Raw genomic sequence first — 18300 nt, forward strand, 5'->3', positions numbered from 1 at the left:
TTCTAGTTCAGTTCTAGTTCAGTTCTAGTTCAGTTCTAGTTCAGTTCTAGTTCAGTTCTAGTTCAGTTCTAGTACAGTTCTAGTTCAATTCTAGTTCAGTTCTAGTTCTAATTCAGTTCTAGTTCTATTTCAGTTCTATTTCAGTTCTATTTAAGTTCTAGTTCAGTTCTTTTTTAGTTCTAGTTCAGTTATAATTCAGTTCTAGTTCAGTTCTATTTCAGTTCTAGTTCAGTTCTAGTTTAGCTCTTGTTCAGTTCTTGTTCAGTTCTAGTTCAGTTCTAGTTCAATTCGAGTTCAGTTCGAGTTTCATACTAGTTCTGTTTCAAGCGAATTTAGTTCAGTTCTAGTTTAGTTCTTGTTTAGTTCAGTTCTAGTTCAGTTCTAGTTCAGTTCTTGTTAGTTCTAGTTCAGTTCTAGTTCAATTCGAGTTCAGTTCGAGTTTCATACTAGTTCTGTTTCAAGAGAATTTAGTTCAGTTCTAGTTTAGTTCTGTTTAGTTCAGTTCTAGTTCAGTTCTTGTTAGTTCTAGTTCAGTTCTAGTTTTAGTTCAGTTTTAGTTCAGTTTTATTTCAGTTGTAGTTCAGTTCTAGTTCAGTTCTAGTTCAGTTCTAGTTCAGTTCTAGTTCAGTTCTAGTTCAGTTCTAGTTCAGTTTTAGTTCAGTTTTAGTTCAGTTCTTGTTCAGTTCAGTTCTAGTTTAGTTCAAGTTCAGTTCTTGTTGAGTTCTAGTTAAGTTTTAGTTCAGTTCTAGTTCAGTTCAGGGAATTTGTTAGTTGCTTTTAATCTGTTTATATTCATGAAAATGCATGTTTTTATTATTTTGTTTTAAATATATTTTAAGTATATTTTTTTTAATTACTTTTTTCTAAAAAAAAGATTATCTCTTCAAAAATGTCTTTGGTTATTATTGGACTGTAAATTATTTTTCTTGCTTATTAAGAAAATTTATAAAAAAGACTGGTTGCTGCTCGAATCTGATAAAAAAATTATGAAAATTAACAAAAAAAAATGTTTTGCTAATTTGTATATAAAAGAAACAATTGTATAATATATATACTAAAAATCAAACAAAAATAACTTCCTCTAATCATCCATTTCCTAAAAGAAAACAAGAGTTTTTTGGAATAGGCTAAGGGAATAAACGTTCCTTTTACTTTTTTCTTCAAATTTTCTTAACCATTATATGGTTTTAGAGCCCCTGGGGTTTAGTAAATCAAAAAGCTTAAAAAATGTTCTCATGTCCTTTGGTGATTATATTGCTTTTAAACGATTTTACACTAAATACTGTAATTTCAAAATGATTTTTTTATCTCTTTAAGGATTTTATTTAATAAATAAAGTTTGTTATTGCTTCTTGATACCCCAACCCGTTTTTTTATTTAGCATTTTCTTTTTTTTTTGAACCCTTTTCCAAGCTTTAATTTCCTTTTAAATGTTAGTTTTGTTTATTAATTCATTAATGTTTCCTATTAATCCCTTTCCCTACTTTTGCATTTTTCTATACTTTTTTTGTTTGTATTATGTGTTTGTTTGTTTTTTTGGGAAAAAAAATTAAAAAAATCATTTTTGTTGTTATCATTACCATATAAATTTTTCAAATTTACTACGTCTTCCCTACCCCCAACAACTCACACCAATCAAACATATTTGTTTCAAAACACCACACACACATATTTAACATTGAAAATTACAAGATTTTTCTTTCATTTTTTAAAAAAAGAAATGTTCAAACCAACAATGTACCAGCCAAAGAAATATAAAATTTTATTTCTTTTTTTTTCTCTCTTTCCAACACATAAAAACAAAAATTTTATAAAATTTTTCGTAATTAAAAAAATTATAATAAACACAAACACTTAAAAAAAAACGTTACAAATAAACTGAAAAACACGATAATTAGATCACGCTCAGGTGAAAGTAGTATGTTGCAAGCACAACAACAACAGCAACAACAAAATACTAGCCAAAAATCGAATTCCAGATCGGGTAAAAAAAGGGCTGCTTCTAATAAAACACAAAATTCAAATACTACAACAACAACTGATAATGCTGCAAATCCACCACAAGAGAAATTAACAAAAACAACTAGTAATACAACATCAACTGCAGCAGCAGCTAATGCTAACTCATCTTCTTCACCAGTACCGCATTATCACAATGATTTAACTACACCCACACCACCGCCCTTAGCTCCCTCACCATTATCATTACCGCCGCCCAGTAGTACACCAACACCCTCAACACGTACTTCCACACCCAATAGCACACCAACGGCCACACCATCAGCCTCACCGGTGGTAATGTTGCAAAGTTCCTCCAGCAATAGCAGCAGCAGTAATAGTGAGCATAATACTTCTACTGCAGCTGTAACACGACAACAGGCAGCAGCTTCTTCTAATGCCTCTTCCTCTTCGTCGTCAACATCTTCATCATCTTCTGATACTTCTAAAAATGCAGCAGTTAGAAGAAAAAGTAATGCAACTTCACCTTTGCCCGCTTCAGCAACAGCTGGTTCAAGTGGTATTACTGCTACAATAAACTCGGCCACAGCAACCAATCTTACAAACTCAAATAGCAATAATAGCAACAAAAATAATAACCACAGCCACAATGACCAAAGCATTTCTTCTTCCTCCTCTTCTTCTTCATTATCTACAACATCTACAACTTTTTCTAAAAATTCTCTTAATAATAACACAAATAATGCAACAAACAACAACAATAATAATAATAACAACAATAGTCTTATTAGTAGCAGTAGTCATAGTTCTATAAATAGTAGTAGCAATAGCAGTAGTAGTAAAACACATAATAACAATAGTCATCATAGTAGTAGCAATACAGAAGTTGCTGAAACTTCACCAACACCTCCAACAACAACAACCAACACTTCAACGCCAACTCCAACAACAACTAGTAACAATAAACCTTTGAATAAGAAAATGTTAAGAGCCCAACAAAATCAGTTGCAACAACAACAGCAGCAGCAACAAATGGCAGCTGCAGCTCAAGCTGCCAACAATAATAAACAACAACAGCAATCGCCTGAGCGTTTGACCAAAACCAATAACCAACAAAATAATAACAATAATAAAAACAATTCCCATAATAATGCTTTCACTGCTAATGCTTCAGCTGTCACTACTTCTTCAACAGCTTCTTCTTCATCTATTACTAATTCATCTACTGCTGCTATTGCCAACAGCACTTCTACTACTAACTCCTCCTCTTCTTCCCTTAATACTACTTCTTCCTCTTCCACTTCCTCCTCAACTTCTGTCACTACTACTAATACTAATAATGCTTCTTCTTCATCATCAGCTAATAAACAGCTGCTGCAACAACATACACAAAATGTTGCTGCTAATAAGAATAGCAATAACAATAACGATAATAATAATGATATTATAGAAATTTTGCCATTAACCACAATTTCTACAAATTCTTTTTCTTCTTCTACTACCCTGCCTATAACTACAACAACAACAATATCTACCACTTCTCCAATAAATGGCCAAAACAAACCAAATAACCCCAATAATAACAATCCTACAAATGCCAATGCCAACACCATCCAACAAAACACTAATACTACCGCTACTACCACCAACAACACCTCCACCACGAACTCCAATACCAATCCTAACAATAAACATAACAACTCAACGTCTTCATCATCTTTATCATCACCAACAACAACGAAATCCCTTAATAAAACGTTAAATTCTGCTGCCAATCCCACAACAACTTCAAACAACAGAACACCTGATAGTGGTGTCTTCTCTTCCTCCTCCTTTAACATTAGCAATGCCAGCTCTTGTTCTACATCTTCGCTCGCTAGTGCTGCAGGTGGTGGTTTAAAATTCTCCTATGAACCTCAATCTAATGCGACGAATCTACCACCCAGTATTGATACCACAAATTCAGCTGTATTAACGAATATTGTTAAAGATTCACCACCCAGTTCACCGGGTTCAGAGGCTGGTTCCCAGCGTAAACGTGGTCGCAAGGCAAAGGACTCAGTCGCCAGTACATCAAACACAAATGTTCTTATGGCAAATGATCTCAAAGATATAAAATTATTCCAAAATGGTGGTGTTAACGCTGCAACTACTACCAGTGCCGCTATAGCTGCAGCAGCTGCTGCAGTCTCTTCATTAGCACCGGCTTGCGCTGCATCAACAACCACCACATCGTCTTCGATAAATGTTTCGGCAGCTGCTCATATGTTGGGTAATCATATAAATCCGAATAGTAGTGTGGCCCAGAAGTTATCGGATCAATTGAGTATGGAGATACAGGATCATAGTGTTTATAGTGCTGATCCGCCAGCGCCTCAGTTTATGGGTGTACCGTTTCCGGGAAAAATGGTAAGTGTTTATATTTTATATGATTTATTATTATTTATTTATAGTTTTTGTTCAGTTTTAGTTCAGTTCAAGTTCAGTTCTAGTTTAGTTCTAGTTCAGTTTTAGTTCAGTTCTAGTTCAGCTCTAGTTCAGTTTTAGTTCAGTTCAGTTTTAGCTCAATTCTAGTTCAGTTGTAGTGCCGTTTTAGTTCAGTTCTAGTTCAGTTTTAGTTCAGTTCTAGATCAGTTCAAGTTCAGTTCTACTTCAGTTCTAGTTCAGTTCTAGTTCAGTTCTAGTTCAGTTCTAGTTCAGTTCTAGTTCAGTTCTAGTTCAGTTCTAGTTCAGTTCTAGTTCAGTTCTAGTTCAGTTCTAGTTCAGTTCTAGTTCAGTTCTAGTTCAGTTCTAGTTCAGTTCTAGTTCAGTTCTAGTTCAGTTCTAGTTCAGTTCTAGTTCAGTTCTAGTTCAGTTCTAGTTCAGTTCTAGTTCAGTTCTAGTTCAGTCTAGTTCAGTTCTAGTTCAGTTCTAGTTCAGTTCTAGTTCAGCTCTAGTTCAGTTCTAGTTCAGTTCTTGTTCCAGTTTAGTTCAAATTCTAGTTCAGTTTTAGTTCTAGTTCAGTTCTAGTTCAGTTCAATTCTAGTTCAGTTTCACTTCAATTCTTGTTCTAGTTCAGTTTTAGCTCAGTTCTATTTCAGTTCTAGTTCAGTTCTTGTTCTAGTTCAGTTCTATTTCAGTTCTAGTTCAGCTCTAGTTCAGTTCTAGTTCAGTTCTTGTTCTAGTTTAGTTCAAGTTCTAGTTCAGTTTTAGTTCTAGTTCAGTTCAATTCCAGTTCAGTTCTAGAACAGTATCACTTCACTTCTTGTTCTAGTTCAGTTTTAGCTCAGTTCTATTTCAGTTCTAGTTCAGTTCTAGTTCAGTTCTAGTTCAGTTCTAGTTCAGTTCTAGTTTAGTTCTAGTTTAGTTCTAGTTTAGTTCTAGTTCAGTTCTAGTTAAGTTCTAGCTCAGTTCCTGATCTGTTCTAGTTAAATTCTGTTATATTTTCAGTTATATTTCATGACTAGTTTTGATCTTAAACTAATAAAGTTTCTAAACTAATCTTATATTTGTATTTTAATCTCAGCGCTCCTCTACCAATACACCAGCAGCCCCCTCAACTACAGTAGCATCAACGGGACCCAGTCCATTGGCTTCAATGTTTGGCAGTGGAGCAAATGGTAATCTAGCCATACCACAAAGTCTAGAACAATTATTAGAGCGTCAATGGGAGCAAGGATCACAATTCCTAATGGAACAAGCTCAACATTTCGATAGTAAGTTTATTTTTTATTAATAAACTTTACAAAAAATAAAAATTTTATTAAAATGTTTCTTTCTTTGCAGTTGCCTCTTTATTGTCGTGTTTACATCAATTACAATCAGAAAATGTAAGATTAGAGGAGCATGTCTCTAGTTTAATAGCAAGAAGAGATCATTTATTAGCTGTTAATGCTAGATTAGCTATACCGCTTAATACAAATACAACACAGAGTCAAGGTAAGTAGAGATAGAAAACAAGAAAGAAAGAAATAAAAAAACTTGAACTTGTTGGTCCCTTTTTTTTTTGGTTGAAAAGAAAAAGAGAATAAAGGGATTTAAAAAAAAAATTTAAAAACTCTGTGTCTGTTGAAAGGTTAATCTTGGCAAAAAACATAAAATGTATGTTATGTGGACAAATGTCACCACAAAATTTTGTTCTCTCACAAATACTAAAGAAAAAGCAAATAAATAACTTGGCTCTTAAAACAAAGAATATGAAGCGTACAAAACTAATATAAAATTTATAATTTTACAAAAAAAAAAAAATTATAAAAATATAAAAAACTACTTTTAAATCTAAAATTACAATTAAATTTAAGTTTTGGCTTAATACTAAATAAAGTTTAACGTTAAGTTATTTTATTTTTTTTTTTTAACAAAATTTGCAAATATTTCTAATTTTTTTTTTACTTCAATCATAACTATATAATTAAAACATTTTATTACAAATTATGGATTTTTTTCATTTAATTACGTATTTGTATATATAGTTTAAATCTATTACTTTCACACTTACATAAACAAACACTTTTACAACTTTCCTATGAATTCATTAAAATTCATTAAAACTTTATAATAAAATTTAAAATGTGTATTATACAAATTAAATTATATATATACCTTCGTAATCCTTTAGTTAAGAAATATCTTTAACATTTTTTTTTAAATTAATACAATTTCCTTTAAAATACTTTTTTTATTGCTGCCTAATAATTTGTAATTAATTCTTAAATATTATTACTTATTATTATAAAAACCTATTTTATAACTTTATTTTCTATACATAAATGTGTTTTAATTTAATTGTAATTTTAATTAACATTTATACAACATTTATTATTATTATTTCTTCTTTTTAGCTTATTATGTAATTTTCTATATTTTAAATAAGTTATTTCTTAAATTTTATTTGTTTAAAAAATAAATAAAAAATTTTATCTAATTTCTATTAAAATACAAAACAAAAACAAAAACACACAAAAAACAAAAATCAATTCAATAAAGAATAATTCTTAAAAAAAAAAAAAAACAAAATCAAAAAAGCTTTTTTTGCTTTTCTTTTTAATTTTATTTATTTTTTTAATGGTGGCGCATGTCTTTTTTTCACATACTTCCTTCTCCAACAGATTTCTTCTTTTCTTGGTACATTGGATTCCCAAAACATTTTCACACTTTTTATGTAAAAACTAAAATTATGCACTTTTATATGTTATATTCACTTGCTACTCCTATAGGGAATTTTAATGTATATTATAAAAAACTTATTTTATATTAATTAATTTAAAATCTAACTGAAATCATTTTGTGAAAGAACAAAATATTTGTTATACAAAGATTCCAATTCACACGTTCAAATCATAAAACTTCAAAGCTATAAGAATTAAGAACAAAATTAAGGTGAAAAAATAATAGGAACTAAATTTTGATAACATTGGGTACTATCGTCTTGAAAGGCAGAAACATAATGAACAAATTTACTTGGATCACGAATGCGTTTTTACTTAGCCTGCTAATAAGGTTACATTGCGATCCATGAAGGGAAAGCTCAGTTTAGGTTATAAACATCAAGGGTTTTTTAGAAGTTAATGCATAATCATTTGAAGTCTTTGTCTTTGTTTCAACAGAACTCTAAACCCAGTTTTCACTTAGTTTTAGTGTATTTCCAGTGTATTTCGGTTCTAGTTCTATTTTAGTTTAGTTCTTGTTCAGTTCTAGTTCAGTTCCAGTTCAGTTCCATTTCAGTTCTAATTCAGTTCTAGTTCAATTCTAGGTCAGTTCTATTTCAGTTCTAGTTTAGTTCTAGTTCAGTTCTAGTTCAGTTTTAGTTTAGTTCTAGTTCAGTTCTATTTCAGTTCTAGTTCAGTTCTAGTTCGGTTTTAGTTCAGTTCAAGTTCATTTCTAGTTCAGTTGTAACTCAGTTGTAGTTCAGTTCCAGTTCGGTTGTAGTTCAGTTCTAGGTCAGTTTTAGTTCAGTTCTAGTTCAGTTCTAGTTCAGTTCTAGATCAGTTCTAGTTAAGTTCTAGATCAGTTCAAGTGTATTTCCAGTTTAGTTCGGTTCTAGTTCTATTTTAGTTAAGTTCTAGTTCAGTTTTAGTTCAGTTCTAGTTCATTTCTAGCTCAGTTGTAGTTCAGTTCTGGTTCAGTTCTATTTCAGTTCTAGTTCGGTTGTAGTTCAGTTCTAATTCAGTTTTAGTTCAGTTCTAGTTCAGTTCTATTTCAGTTCTATTTCAGTTCTAGTTCAGTACTAGTTCAGTTCTAGTTCAGTTCTAGTTCAGTTCTAGTTCTAGTTCAGTTCTAGTTCAGTTCTAGTTCAGTTCTAGTTCAGTTCTAGTTCAGTTCTAGTTCAGTTCTAGTTCAGTTCTAGTTCAGTTCTAGTTCAGTTCTAGTTCGGTTCTAGTTCAGTTCTAGTTCGGTTGTAGTTCAGTTGTAGTTCAGTTCTAGTTCGGTTGTAGTTCAGTTGTAGTTCAGTTCTAGTTCAGTTCAAGATCAGTTCTAGTTCAGTTCTAGTTCAGTCCTAGTTCAGTTCTAGTTCAGTTCTAGTTCAGTTCTAGTTCAGTTCTAGTTCGGTTCTAGTTCAGTTCTAGTTCAATTCTAGTTCAGTTGTAATTCAGTTGTAGTTCGGTTGTAGTTCAGTTCAAGTTCAGTTCTAGTTCAGTTTTAGTTCAGTTCAAGTTCAGTTCTAGTTCAGTTCTAGTTCAGTTCTAGTTCAGTTCTAGTTCAGTTCTAGTTCAGTTCTAGTTCAGTTCTAGTTCAGTTTTAGTTCAGTTTTAGTTCAGTTCTAGTTCAGTTCTAGTTCAGTTCTATTTCACTTCTAGTTCACTTCTAGTTCAGTTCTAGTTCGGTTCTAGGTCAGTTCTATTTCAGTTCTAGTTTAGTTCTAGTTTAGTTCTAGTTCAGTTCTAGTTCGGTTCTAGGTTAGTTCTAGTTCATTTCTAGTTCAGTTGTAATTCGGTTGTAGTTCAGTTCTTGTTCAGTTTAAGTTCTGTTCTAATTCAGTTCTAGTTCAGTTCTATTTCAGTTCCAGTTCAGTTCTAGTTCAATTTTAGTTCAGTTCTAGTTCAATTCTAGTTCGGTTCTAGTTCAGTTCTAGTTCAGTTCTAGTTCGGTTCTAGTTCAGTTCTAGTTCTAGTTCAGTTGTAATTCAGTTGTAGTTCAGTTCTAGTTTGTCTAGTTCAGTTCTAGATCAGTTCTAGCTCAAATCTAGTTCAGTACTAATTCATCAGTAGTTCCTGTTCAGTTCTAGTTAAGTATTAATTCATCGGTAGTTCCTGTTCAGTTCTAGTTAAGTATTAATTCATTTCTTGAGCAGTTCTAGTTCCTGTTTAGTTATGGTTTATTTCTAGTTCTAATTCTGTTCAGTTCTAGTACATATTAATTTTAGTTCAGTTACAGTTAAGTTCTAATTCAGTTCCAGAGCAGTTCTATTTTAATTTAAAAAAAGTCACAAAAATTTCAATTTTAAACAAAATTAAAAACGAAATAAAAAATCAAGATGTGTATCACACCGCTCTATTAAGTCCAAAATTGGCTATTCAAAACAATTCAAATTTACCGACCACAAAGGGAATACACGAAATAAAAAAAGCAATCTCTTTATTCTCACTAATCCCTAGAAATCCTAACAAAAAGAACAATACACGATTAAAATCGTTTATTACAGTAACAACAGCGGGCGGTAACAATAGTAGTAGTACAACAACATCTTCCGCCATTCCAGCCTCAACATCGACCATAAATTCCACACCCACTTTAACATCAGCCTCAGCTGCTACAGCAGCTTCATTGGCAACAGCAGCAACGACCTCTATATCGGGTACAACCTCGTCGAGTACCTCTAGAGGTACAACGGGTGTTGGACAAACAGCAGTAGGAAATGAACGTATGGGTCGTTTAACATCATCATCTACTTCCTCAGCATCATCATCATCCTTAGTAGTTGGTGGTGGCAATAGCAGTAATCTTGAGAATGGTTTAGATTTTCGACAAAGTTCAAATAGTTCCACAATGTCTTCTTCAGCTATGAGGTAAGTTTATTGTTTGTTTCTTTTTCTTTTTTAATTTATTTTTGATAATAATTTGTTTCGACACTTTTTCTAAGAATTCAAGTTTGTATTCGGCACTTTAAAATCTTGAAACTTTTATAAACCTTTTTGGATTTTTAATTTTTAGATTGCGTTTTAAACCCTTTTAAATCCTTTGTTTTTGTTAAAAAAAAAAGATTAATGACGCGCTAATTAAGTGAATTTGAAAAAGAAATTGTAATAATGCTCTCTCGTTTTTATATGTGTTTGCGCTTATAATTATTATTAAAATCAAATATTTCTTTATAATTTTATGCAAAAAAAAAACAAAATGTTTATGTTGTTGTCTTTGAATAGACATCCTGCTTCAACATCAGCGGCCTCACAACAATTAGTACCAGCTAGTACAGCTGTAGCACATAACAACAGTAATAATAGTGGCGGCGGTAGTAATTTGTCCAACATGCTGCCAGCAATGTCATCTTCATCGACTTTATCGCATGCAGTAACAGCTGCTGCCTCTAACATGCCACCAACAACTGTCTCAGCAAATCGTTTGCAACAGCAACAACAACTTCATCATATGCATCATCAGCACCAGCAGCAGCAACAACATCATCAACAACATATTCAACATGTAGCTTCTGCAATGCACCAACCTCCTCCTCCTTCTTCTTCTACTTCACAACAACAGCAGCAGCAACAACAACAACAGCAAACGCATCATCACTCTCACTTATCGTCTCATTCAACAGCACATGCCACTCATGCAATTCATCATGAACCTCATCCAATGACCACATCGCGTATCGGAGGTAATGTAACATTAAATACTACCACCACTACAGCTGGCAATCGTTTAGTTAGTGGTTATACTTCCTCGTCCTCTTCCTCATCGTCGGCTTTACTAAATGAGACGACAGACCCTAAACAGACTGGTATTGGTGGTGGTGGTGGTGCCCTACTGGCTGGTGGTGTTGGCACCACTACTTCTTCTCACCACCATTCTACTTCTTCGTCTTCTGCTTCATCTTGTAATCAAACTGGTGGTGGTGTTGGTGTTCTTAGTTTAACTAAATCTAGTCTAAATGACCTAAAAAATACAACTTCTTCAACTACGACTAGTAATAGTAACATTGGTGGCATTGTTGGTGTTGGTGCAAACACCTCTTCTTGTAATTCTTCTTCAGCGGCCGTCAATTATCCCGGTCCCTATAAACCTCATCTTCAGGTAGTTTGTCATACGAAAAAAAAAGAAAACCTTAAGCGCCTTTTAAAACTCATAGCAGCCAAATAAAATTTAAAAAAAAAAAAACAAAACTTAAAACACATTTTATGTTTCTACAAACTCATCTCATATCACATTCCATTCTTCAAAGCTTGTTTGTTTGTTTGTTTTCATTTTTAGTAAATCATACTACCAAAATGTTTATAGCAACATTGTGGCGCAACATTTTTACAAGCGAGAGAGTTTTTGTTTTTTGGTTATGTTGCTAAAGGACCAAAATATGACAGACGTACTTTTTTAAAAAAATAAAGAGTATTCACTCTTTTAATAAATTTAAAAAAAAGCTACACTCCCGGCGTGTTTGATTTTTTAATTAAATTCATGTCATCAACCTCATCATGTGTATATAAAACGAAAATATATGTAAAAAAAAAAACAACAAATCAAAAAACATATTTGGCAAATGATTAAATGTTATTGTTATTGTTTGTTTGTTTTCATTTTGATAAGTCAAAATTTTACATTCATCATCACCACCAATTACCACAACCGCTCAAAAAATATATATATTTAAATCAATATTAATCAACAACAACACCCAACAATTTACCACCTTACTCCTGCTCATATAAATTCCCACCAAAAAACCCCCCCTCTTTCACCTCCAGCAACATATTTGTTTGATGTGTTTGTTTCATAGTTATAAGGACTGAATAATAATAACAAAACTTATATATGTAAATGTTTATAAAATGTTAGGCAAACTATTGCGGCAACATTTTTTTAAAAGTTTCTGCAAATTGTGCAAAATGTCTGTGATATTTCATCATAAAAGAAGAAGAAAAATCATCTTCAATATTTATTAATAATAGTTTTTAATTTTATTGCAATTTTAAATGTTTACTTTATGCAAGTATTCTTCTTCTGTTTTGTTTACATTTAAATTTAACATTCACACGAGAATAATAGTTTGATATTTAATACTACATTAAGGGCGAGTTTTTCTGATAAAGATAATCTTCATTGTTTGGTTAAACCTGGTTTAATATATGTTTCGTGTTTTTCAGTTATCAGTAAACTTACTTATTATCTTAGTTTAACTGAGTGTAATTGGCCAATTAAACTCAAGTTATAAGTGAGAAAACACAATTAACAAAAACAATAAAACAATGATTTCGTAAGAACAAAAACATAATATTTTAAGTAAATTGCAATTTTCTGATTTGTTTTGTTTTATTAAATTATTGTTTTAAATGTTTATTTAACATTTTTCCAAAATTTTTCATTTTACAAAAGTATTATTAACAAAAAACAGCTGTTCATTGTTTATGTTTTTGAGTTAAAAGCAATACTAACAAAGTTAACTGAACTTAAATCCATAACTGAAAAACACAATCATCGGTTAAAGTCTGCCTAAATTTGTTCCGAGTTTAATCTAACAGCAAATTAAGCCTAGTTTAACTGAGGAGTAAGAAACTCGCCCTAAATAAACAAACGTAATGTTACAGATACTCGTTTTTTTAGTGAAAATTAAAGTTTAGTAAAGCTTGAAACCCAGAAACCAAAGTACACTTTTTGGAAGGATTAAAGCAAATCAGGATATATATTACATCAGTTCTTTTAGATATTGTGTCATAAACTTAAAAAAAAAACATGTTGTAGGTCATATTTAAAACTTTATGACAGAGCGAACAGGCATCCAAAAGTAAAAACAAGTATGAATGTATAGTCGGCCATGGCCGAACATATGATACCCTACACCAGTCAGTATGTTAAAAATAGACTCAAAGGAGAGTAGGGGAAAATATGGGCCTATCATTATAAATGTTGTTAGAGGAATTCACGTTTACTTCAAAGTTATTTATATAGAATTTTAAAGTTTTATTAATGTTTATATGTGAACTTTGACCTTCAAGTCATTTTCTGAAAGGAGTTTGTATGGGGGATAGGGTCAGATGAGGCCCGATCATTACAAAAATTGGTAATGTTATTAAAAGTTCTATAAAAGTACGCTTTGACGACTTTTGTTAACATAAGAGAATATTTAACTTAATTATTAGCTCAAAGGCACTATTCGGGGGTACGGTTGTATGGGGGCTAGGCGAAATAATGGACCGATTTTATTCATTTGCAATAGGTTTCGTCCTTGGGCTTCGTGAATGCCAAATTTCGTCAAATTATCTTGAAAATTGCGACCTGTACCTTGCGCACAAGGTTCACAGGAACAGTCAGACGGACGGACATAGCTTAATCGACTCAGAAAGCGATTCTAAGCCGATTAAAGGTAAATATAGGACGAATACTTTTGTATGTTACAAACATCAGCACAAACCCAATATATCCTCCCCACTAAAGTGATGTAAAAAGTCTCTCCTTCATTGAGATATTTAGAAAAACTGGTTTGAAACGTAGATATTTTGATACAACAGGCTTGTGCATTTGACAAATGTTATTAGAAACTTTATACTATCAGTTTCTAAAAGCCGTTGTCAGATCTTACAACGTTATTAGTAAAATGTTAAGAAAATGTCTAATAATCATCTGAACTTAAAAATTTTTCTTTTGCAATGTATTTTGCAAAATATTGCAAGACAAAATTTGTTAGTTGACAGTATTATTAGACATTTTCTGCACATTTTACTGTCAACGTTGTAAGATCTTACAACCGTGTATACATAGCATAAGTTTTGGTGTTTAAATAAGGAAAACAAGAAAAAAGTTTAATTATCTAATAAAATGGATAAAATCGTTTTAAATAAAAATGTTGCAGAAAAAAGTTTGCCTAACGTTATTAAGCTTAGTACAAATCACATAGGGCGAGTTTTTCTGATAAAGGTAATCTTCATTCTTTGGTTAAACCTGGTTTAATATATGTTTTGTGTTTTTCAGTTATCAGTAAAGTTACTTATTATCTTAGTTAACTGAGTGTAATTGGCCAATTAAACTCAAGTTATAAGTGAGAAAACACAATTAACAAAAACAATAAAACAAAGATTTCGGAAGAACAAAAACTTAATATTTTAAGTAAATTGCATTTTTCTGAATTGTTTTGTTTTATTTATTATTGTTTTAAATGTTTATTTAACATTTTTCCAAAATTTTCCATTTCACAAAAGTATTGTTTGCAAAAAACAGCTGTTCATTGTTTATGTTTTTAAGTGAAAAGTTGGCAATACTAACAAAGTTAACTGAGCTTAAATCTAAAACTGAAAAACACAATCGTCGGTTAAAGTCCGCCTAAATTTGTTTCGAGTTTAATATGTTGTTTCTAGATAACGTGTGAGTAGTTTGAGTTAAAATTTTACTTGTATATAATCTAACAACAAGTTAAGCCTAGTTTAACTGATGGGTAAGAAACCCGCCTTAGAAACTTAAATAGAGATATTGAAACTAGTGCTTTTTTGCCATTAATTCTTGAAATCTATCCTAAAACATTGTACTCGTTTCTAAAGTTATCTTAGAACTATAGTTCAATTGATGACAAATTTGTAGAAAAAAAACGTAATTTATTAAAAAGAAGAAGACTTCGCAATTACATTTAAGTGATTTGTACTATTTTTTAAACAATATTTTCTAAAAATTGTGAATTTTATATAGTAAAGAAACGCTAACTTTTTATAAAATTCACAATTTTTCTACCACTTTCATAGTTTTGAAATATTAAGAAAAAAAACTATGTGTATTCTTTATAAAACTAATAATCTAAATTCAATTTCCCATACTCCTTCTTAAACAGTCACAACTAAGGCGAAACGATAACATACCAAAGGCCAGCTGAAATTTATATTCACTTGAAGAGCCTACAAAAGCAACAAAGAAAATCAATACAAAATCAAACAAACGTAATAATGAAGATAATAAAAATAGCAAACAGAAAACTATAAAACAATTAGCAGTTGGAGGAATAGAAAAAGAAAAGTCCATTGATTTTAAAACTCAAGAAATCATAGCATTATCATCAGATGATGAATATGAGGATGCAAAAAGTGAAGATAAAACACTCAACATTTCGTCAACTGCTAAGAATGACAGCAAAACTGTGCTAAATGAAAATAAAAAGGATAAATCTAAAATAAACAACAATAACAACAGCAGCAATAACATAAACAGCTCCTCCACAACCTTAATTATCAATGACAGCGAAGAAAGTGATTCCCTGCAATCACAATCATCTTCACAACATTCAGAAAACTATGAAGCTGAAGATGAAAATGAAACAGAAATGAAAGCTAAACAACAACAGCAATTATTAAGTTCCAGCTCAGCTCATACACAACAACAGTTGAAACAAGTCCAAAGATTTTTAAAAAGTTTCGATAGTAATAATATGGAAATGGAAAAGAATGCCAATACATTAAATGAATTGAGAAATTTTCGTCAGGCTCCAAAATCGGGAAAATTTAATATATCAACAAAATTTTTACGTAAACCACGTAATAAAATAAAATTACAACATCAAACACAACAGATTACAACAGATTTTAAGAATTTTAATAAAAATAGCAACAACAATAACATCAATTGCAGCAGCAGTGTTAGCAACAGCATTAGTAGTAGTAGTAGTAGTGTTATTAATAATAACAATAATAATATTTCTATAAATAACAACAACAACAATGATGAGTCTATAGCCAAATTAAAAGATTTCTCTATAGATTCTTTATTGAATCATTGAAGAAAAAAACAAAACAAAATGGAAAATTTAAATTTATTATAAAAACCTTAAAACATAAAAGTAGTAAATGTATATTTTTAACATTTGTTTTTATAATTTTTATATTCTTAATATTATTTTGTTTAAAAAGTCCTTTTTAAAAGGTTTCTTTTTTTTGTAAAAATATAGTTTAAAAAACATACAAACCTATAGAGCCAGTACGTTTTAGGTACTAACTGTATAAAATATCAATTTGTTTAGTTTTTCTTTTTTTTATTAAGATTATATATTTAATTATTTTTTTCATAACAAACCATAACACAATTCCTGTATTATTAACCAAACATCCAAACAAACAGCCACCTACCTTAAAACCTTTAAATCTCAATCCTATTTTGTTTATAAATATATAAAAAAATAACCATAAGATAATAATTATACATACATAAACAAACATATATACCGTAGTAATGTTATAAACATTTTAAATTAATATTTCAAAATATTAATAAAGAAAAAAAAGTTTAAAAACTTGTAATTATAATATTATTGAAATTTATTAGTTTTATTATTATAATTACTATTTTTTAATTCACTTAAATTCCTTTTTCGAATGTAATGTAACGAAATTTTATTTAGTTTTTATTACTTGTATAAACAAACAATGAACATTTTAATATTGTATTATAAAAATAAAATAAAATTTAATTGAATTATTAAACAAAAAATAAATTAAATGCGTTTTTATTATTGAAATTATTTAGAGGAGAAGGAAGAATGCTAGAGTTCAGTGCCTACTATCGAGAGTTTATTTTAGTAAAAGGTGAGATTATAAAGTCTATCAATAGACGAGAGTCTATTCTATAACAAGACGAGATCTAGTCTTTAATAGACAGTTTTCTCTATAAACAGACGAGAGTCTATTCTATAAAATAGATGAGTTAATTGTACAAATTCTTCAAATGGACGAGAGTATTTTCTATAAATAGACGAAAGTCTATTCTATAAATAAACGAGAGTTTATTCTATAAATAGATGAGAGTCTATACTACAAATAAACAAGAGTCTCTTCTACAAATACACAAGAGTCTATTCTACATATAGACAAGAGTCTTTTCTACAAATTGACAAGAGGCTATTATACAAATTGAAGAGAGTTTATTCTAGAAATAGACGAGAGTCTATTCTACAAATGGACAAGAGTCTATTGTACAAATTGACGAGAGTATATTCTACAAACAGATGAAAGTCTATTCTAGAAATAGACGAGAGTCTATTCTAGAAATAGACGAGAGTCTATTCTAGAAATAGACGAGAGTCTATTCTACAAATAGACAAGAGTCTATTCTAGAAATAGACGAGAGTCTATTCTAGAAATAGACAAGTATCTACTCTACAAATAGACAAGAGTCTATTCTACAAATTGAAGAGAGTATATTCTACAAACAGATGAGAGTCTATTCTAGAAACAGACGAGAGTCTATTCTAGAAATAGACGAGAGTCTATTCTAGAAATAGACTAGAGTATATTCTAGAAATAGACGAGAGTATATTCTAGAAATAGACGAGAGTATATTCTAGAAATAGACGAGAGTCTATTCTACAAATAGACGAGAGTCTATTCTACAAATAGACGAGAGTCTATTCTACAAATAGACAAGAGTCTATTCTACAAATAGACAAGAGTCTATTCTACAAATAGACAAGAGTCTATTCTACAAACATATATAAGAGTCTATTCTACAAATAGACAAGTGTCTACTCTACAAATAGACAAGAGTCTATTCTACAAATTGAAGAGAGTATATTCTACAAACAGATGAGAGTCTATTCTAGAAATAGACGAGAGTCTATTCTAGAAATAGACGAGTGTCTATTCTAGAAATAGACGAGAGTCTATTCTAGAAACAGACTAGAGTCTATTCTAGAAACAGACTAGAGTCTATTCTAGAAATAGACGAGAGTCTATTCTAGAAATAGACGAGAGTCTATTCTAGAAATAGACGAGATTATATTCTAGAAATAGATGAGATTATATTCTACAAATAGACGAGAGTCTATTGTACAAATAGATGAGAGTATATTCTACAAAGAGATGAGAGTCTATTCTACAAATAGACGAGAGTCTATTCTAGAAATAGACGAGAGTCTATTCTAGAAATAGACGAGAGTCTAATCTAAAAATAGACGAGAGTCTATTCTAGAAATAGACGAGAGTCTATTCTAAAAATAGACGAGAGTCTATTCTAAAAATAGACGAGAGTCTATTCTAAAAATAGACGAGTCTATTCTAGAAATAGACGAGAGTCTATTATACAAATAGGCTAGCGTCTATTCTACAAATAGACTAGAGTCTATCCTACAAATTGGCTAGACTATTCTACAAATCGACGAGAGTCTATTCAACAAATAGACGAGAGTCTATTCAACAAAATAGACGAGAGTCTATTTTACAAATGGACAAGAATATTTTCTAC

The 18300-nt window shown here is 30.6% G+C and overlaps 1 protein-coding gene across 1 annotated transcript in view; it reads left to right on the plus strand.

The window, feature by feature from the left end:
- LOC111678413 (serine-rich adhesin for platelets) overlaps positions 1–15042 on the plus strand; it is a 56931-nt gene extending 41889 nt beyond the window's left edge. The window contains 6 exon segments of the mRNA XM_046949846.1: positions 1899–4368; positions 5465–5654; positions 5725–5877; positions 9581–9944; positions 10299–11172; positions 14906–15042. Coding sequence (XP_046805802.1) covers positions 1899–4368; positions 5465–5654; positions 5725–5877; positions 9581–9944; positions 10299–11172; positions 14906–14947 — 4093 coding nt within the window. The 3' untranslated portion in view covers positions 14948–15042.
- Positions 15043–18300: the final 3258 nt, after the last annotated feature.

Source organism: Lucilia cuprina, chromosome 4 (genome assembly GCF_022045245.1).
Source record: "Lucilia cuprina isolate Lc7/37 chromosome 4, ASM2204524v1, whole genome shotgun sequence".
Classification (NCBI taxonomy): domain Eukaryota; kingdom Metazoa; phylum Arthropoda; class Insecta; order Diptera; family Calliphoridae; genus Lucilia; species Lucilia cuprina.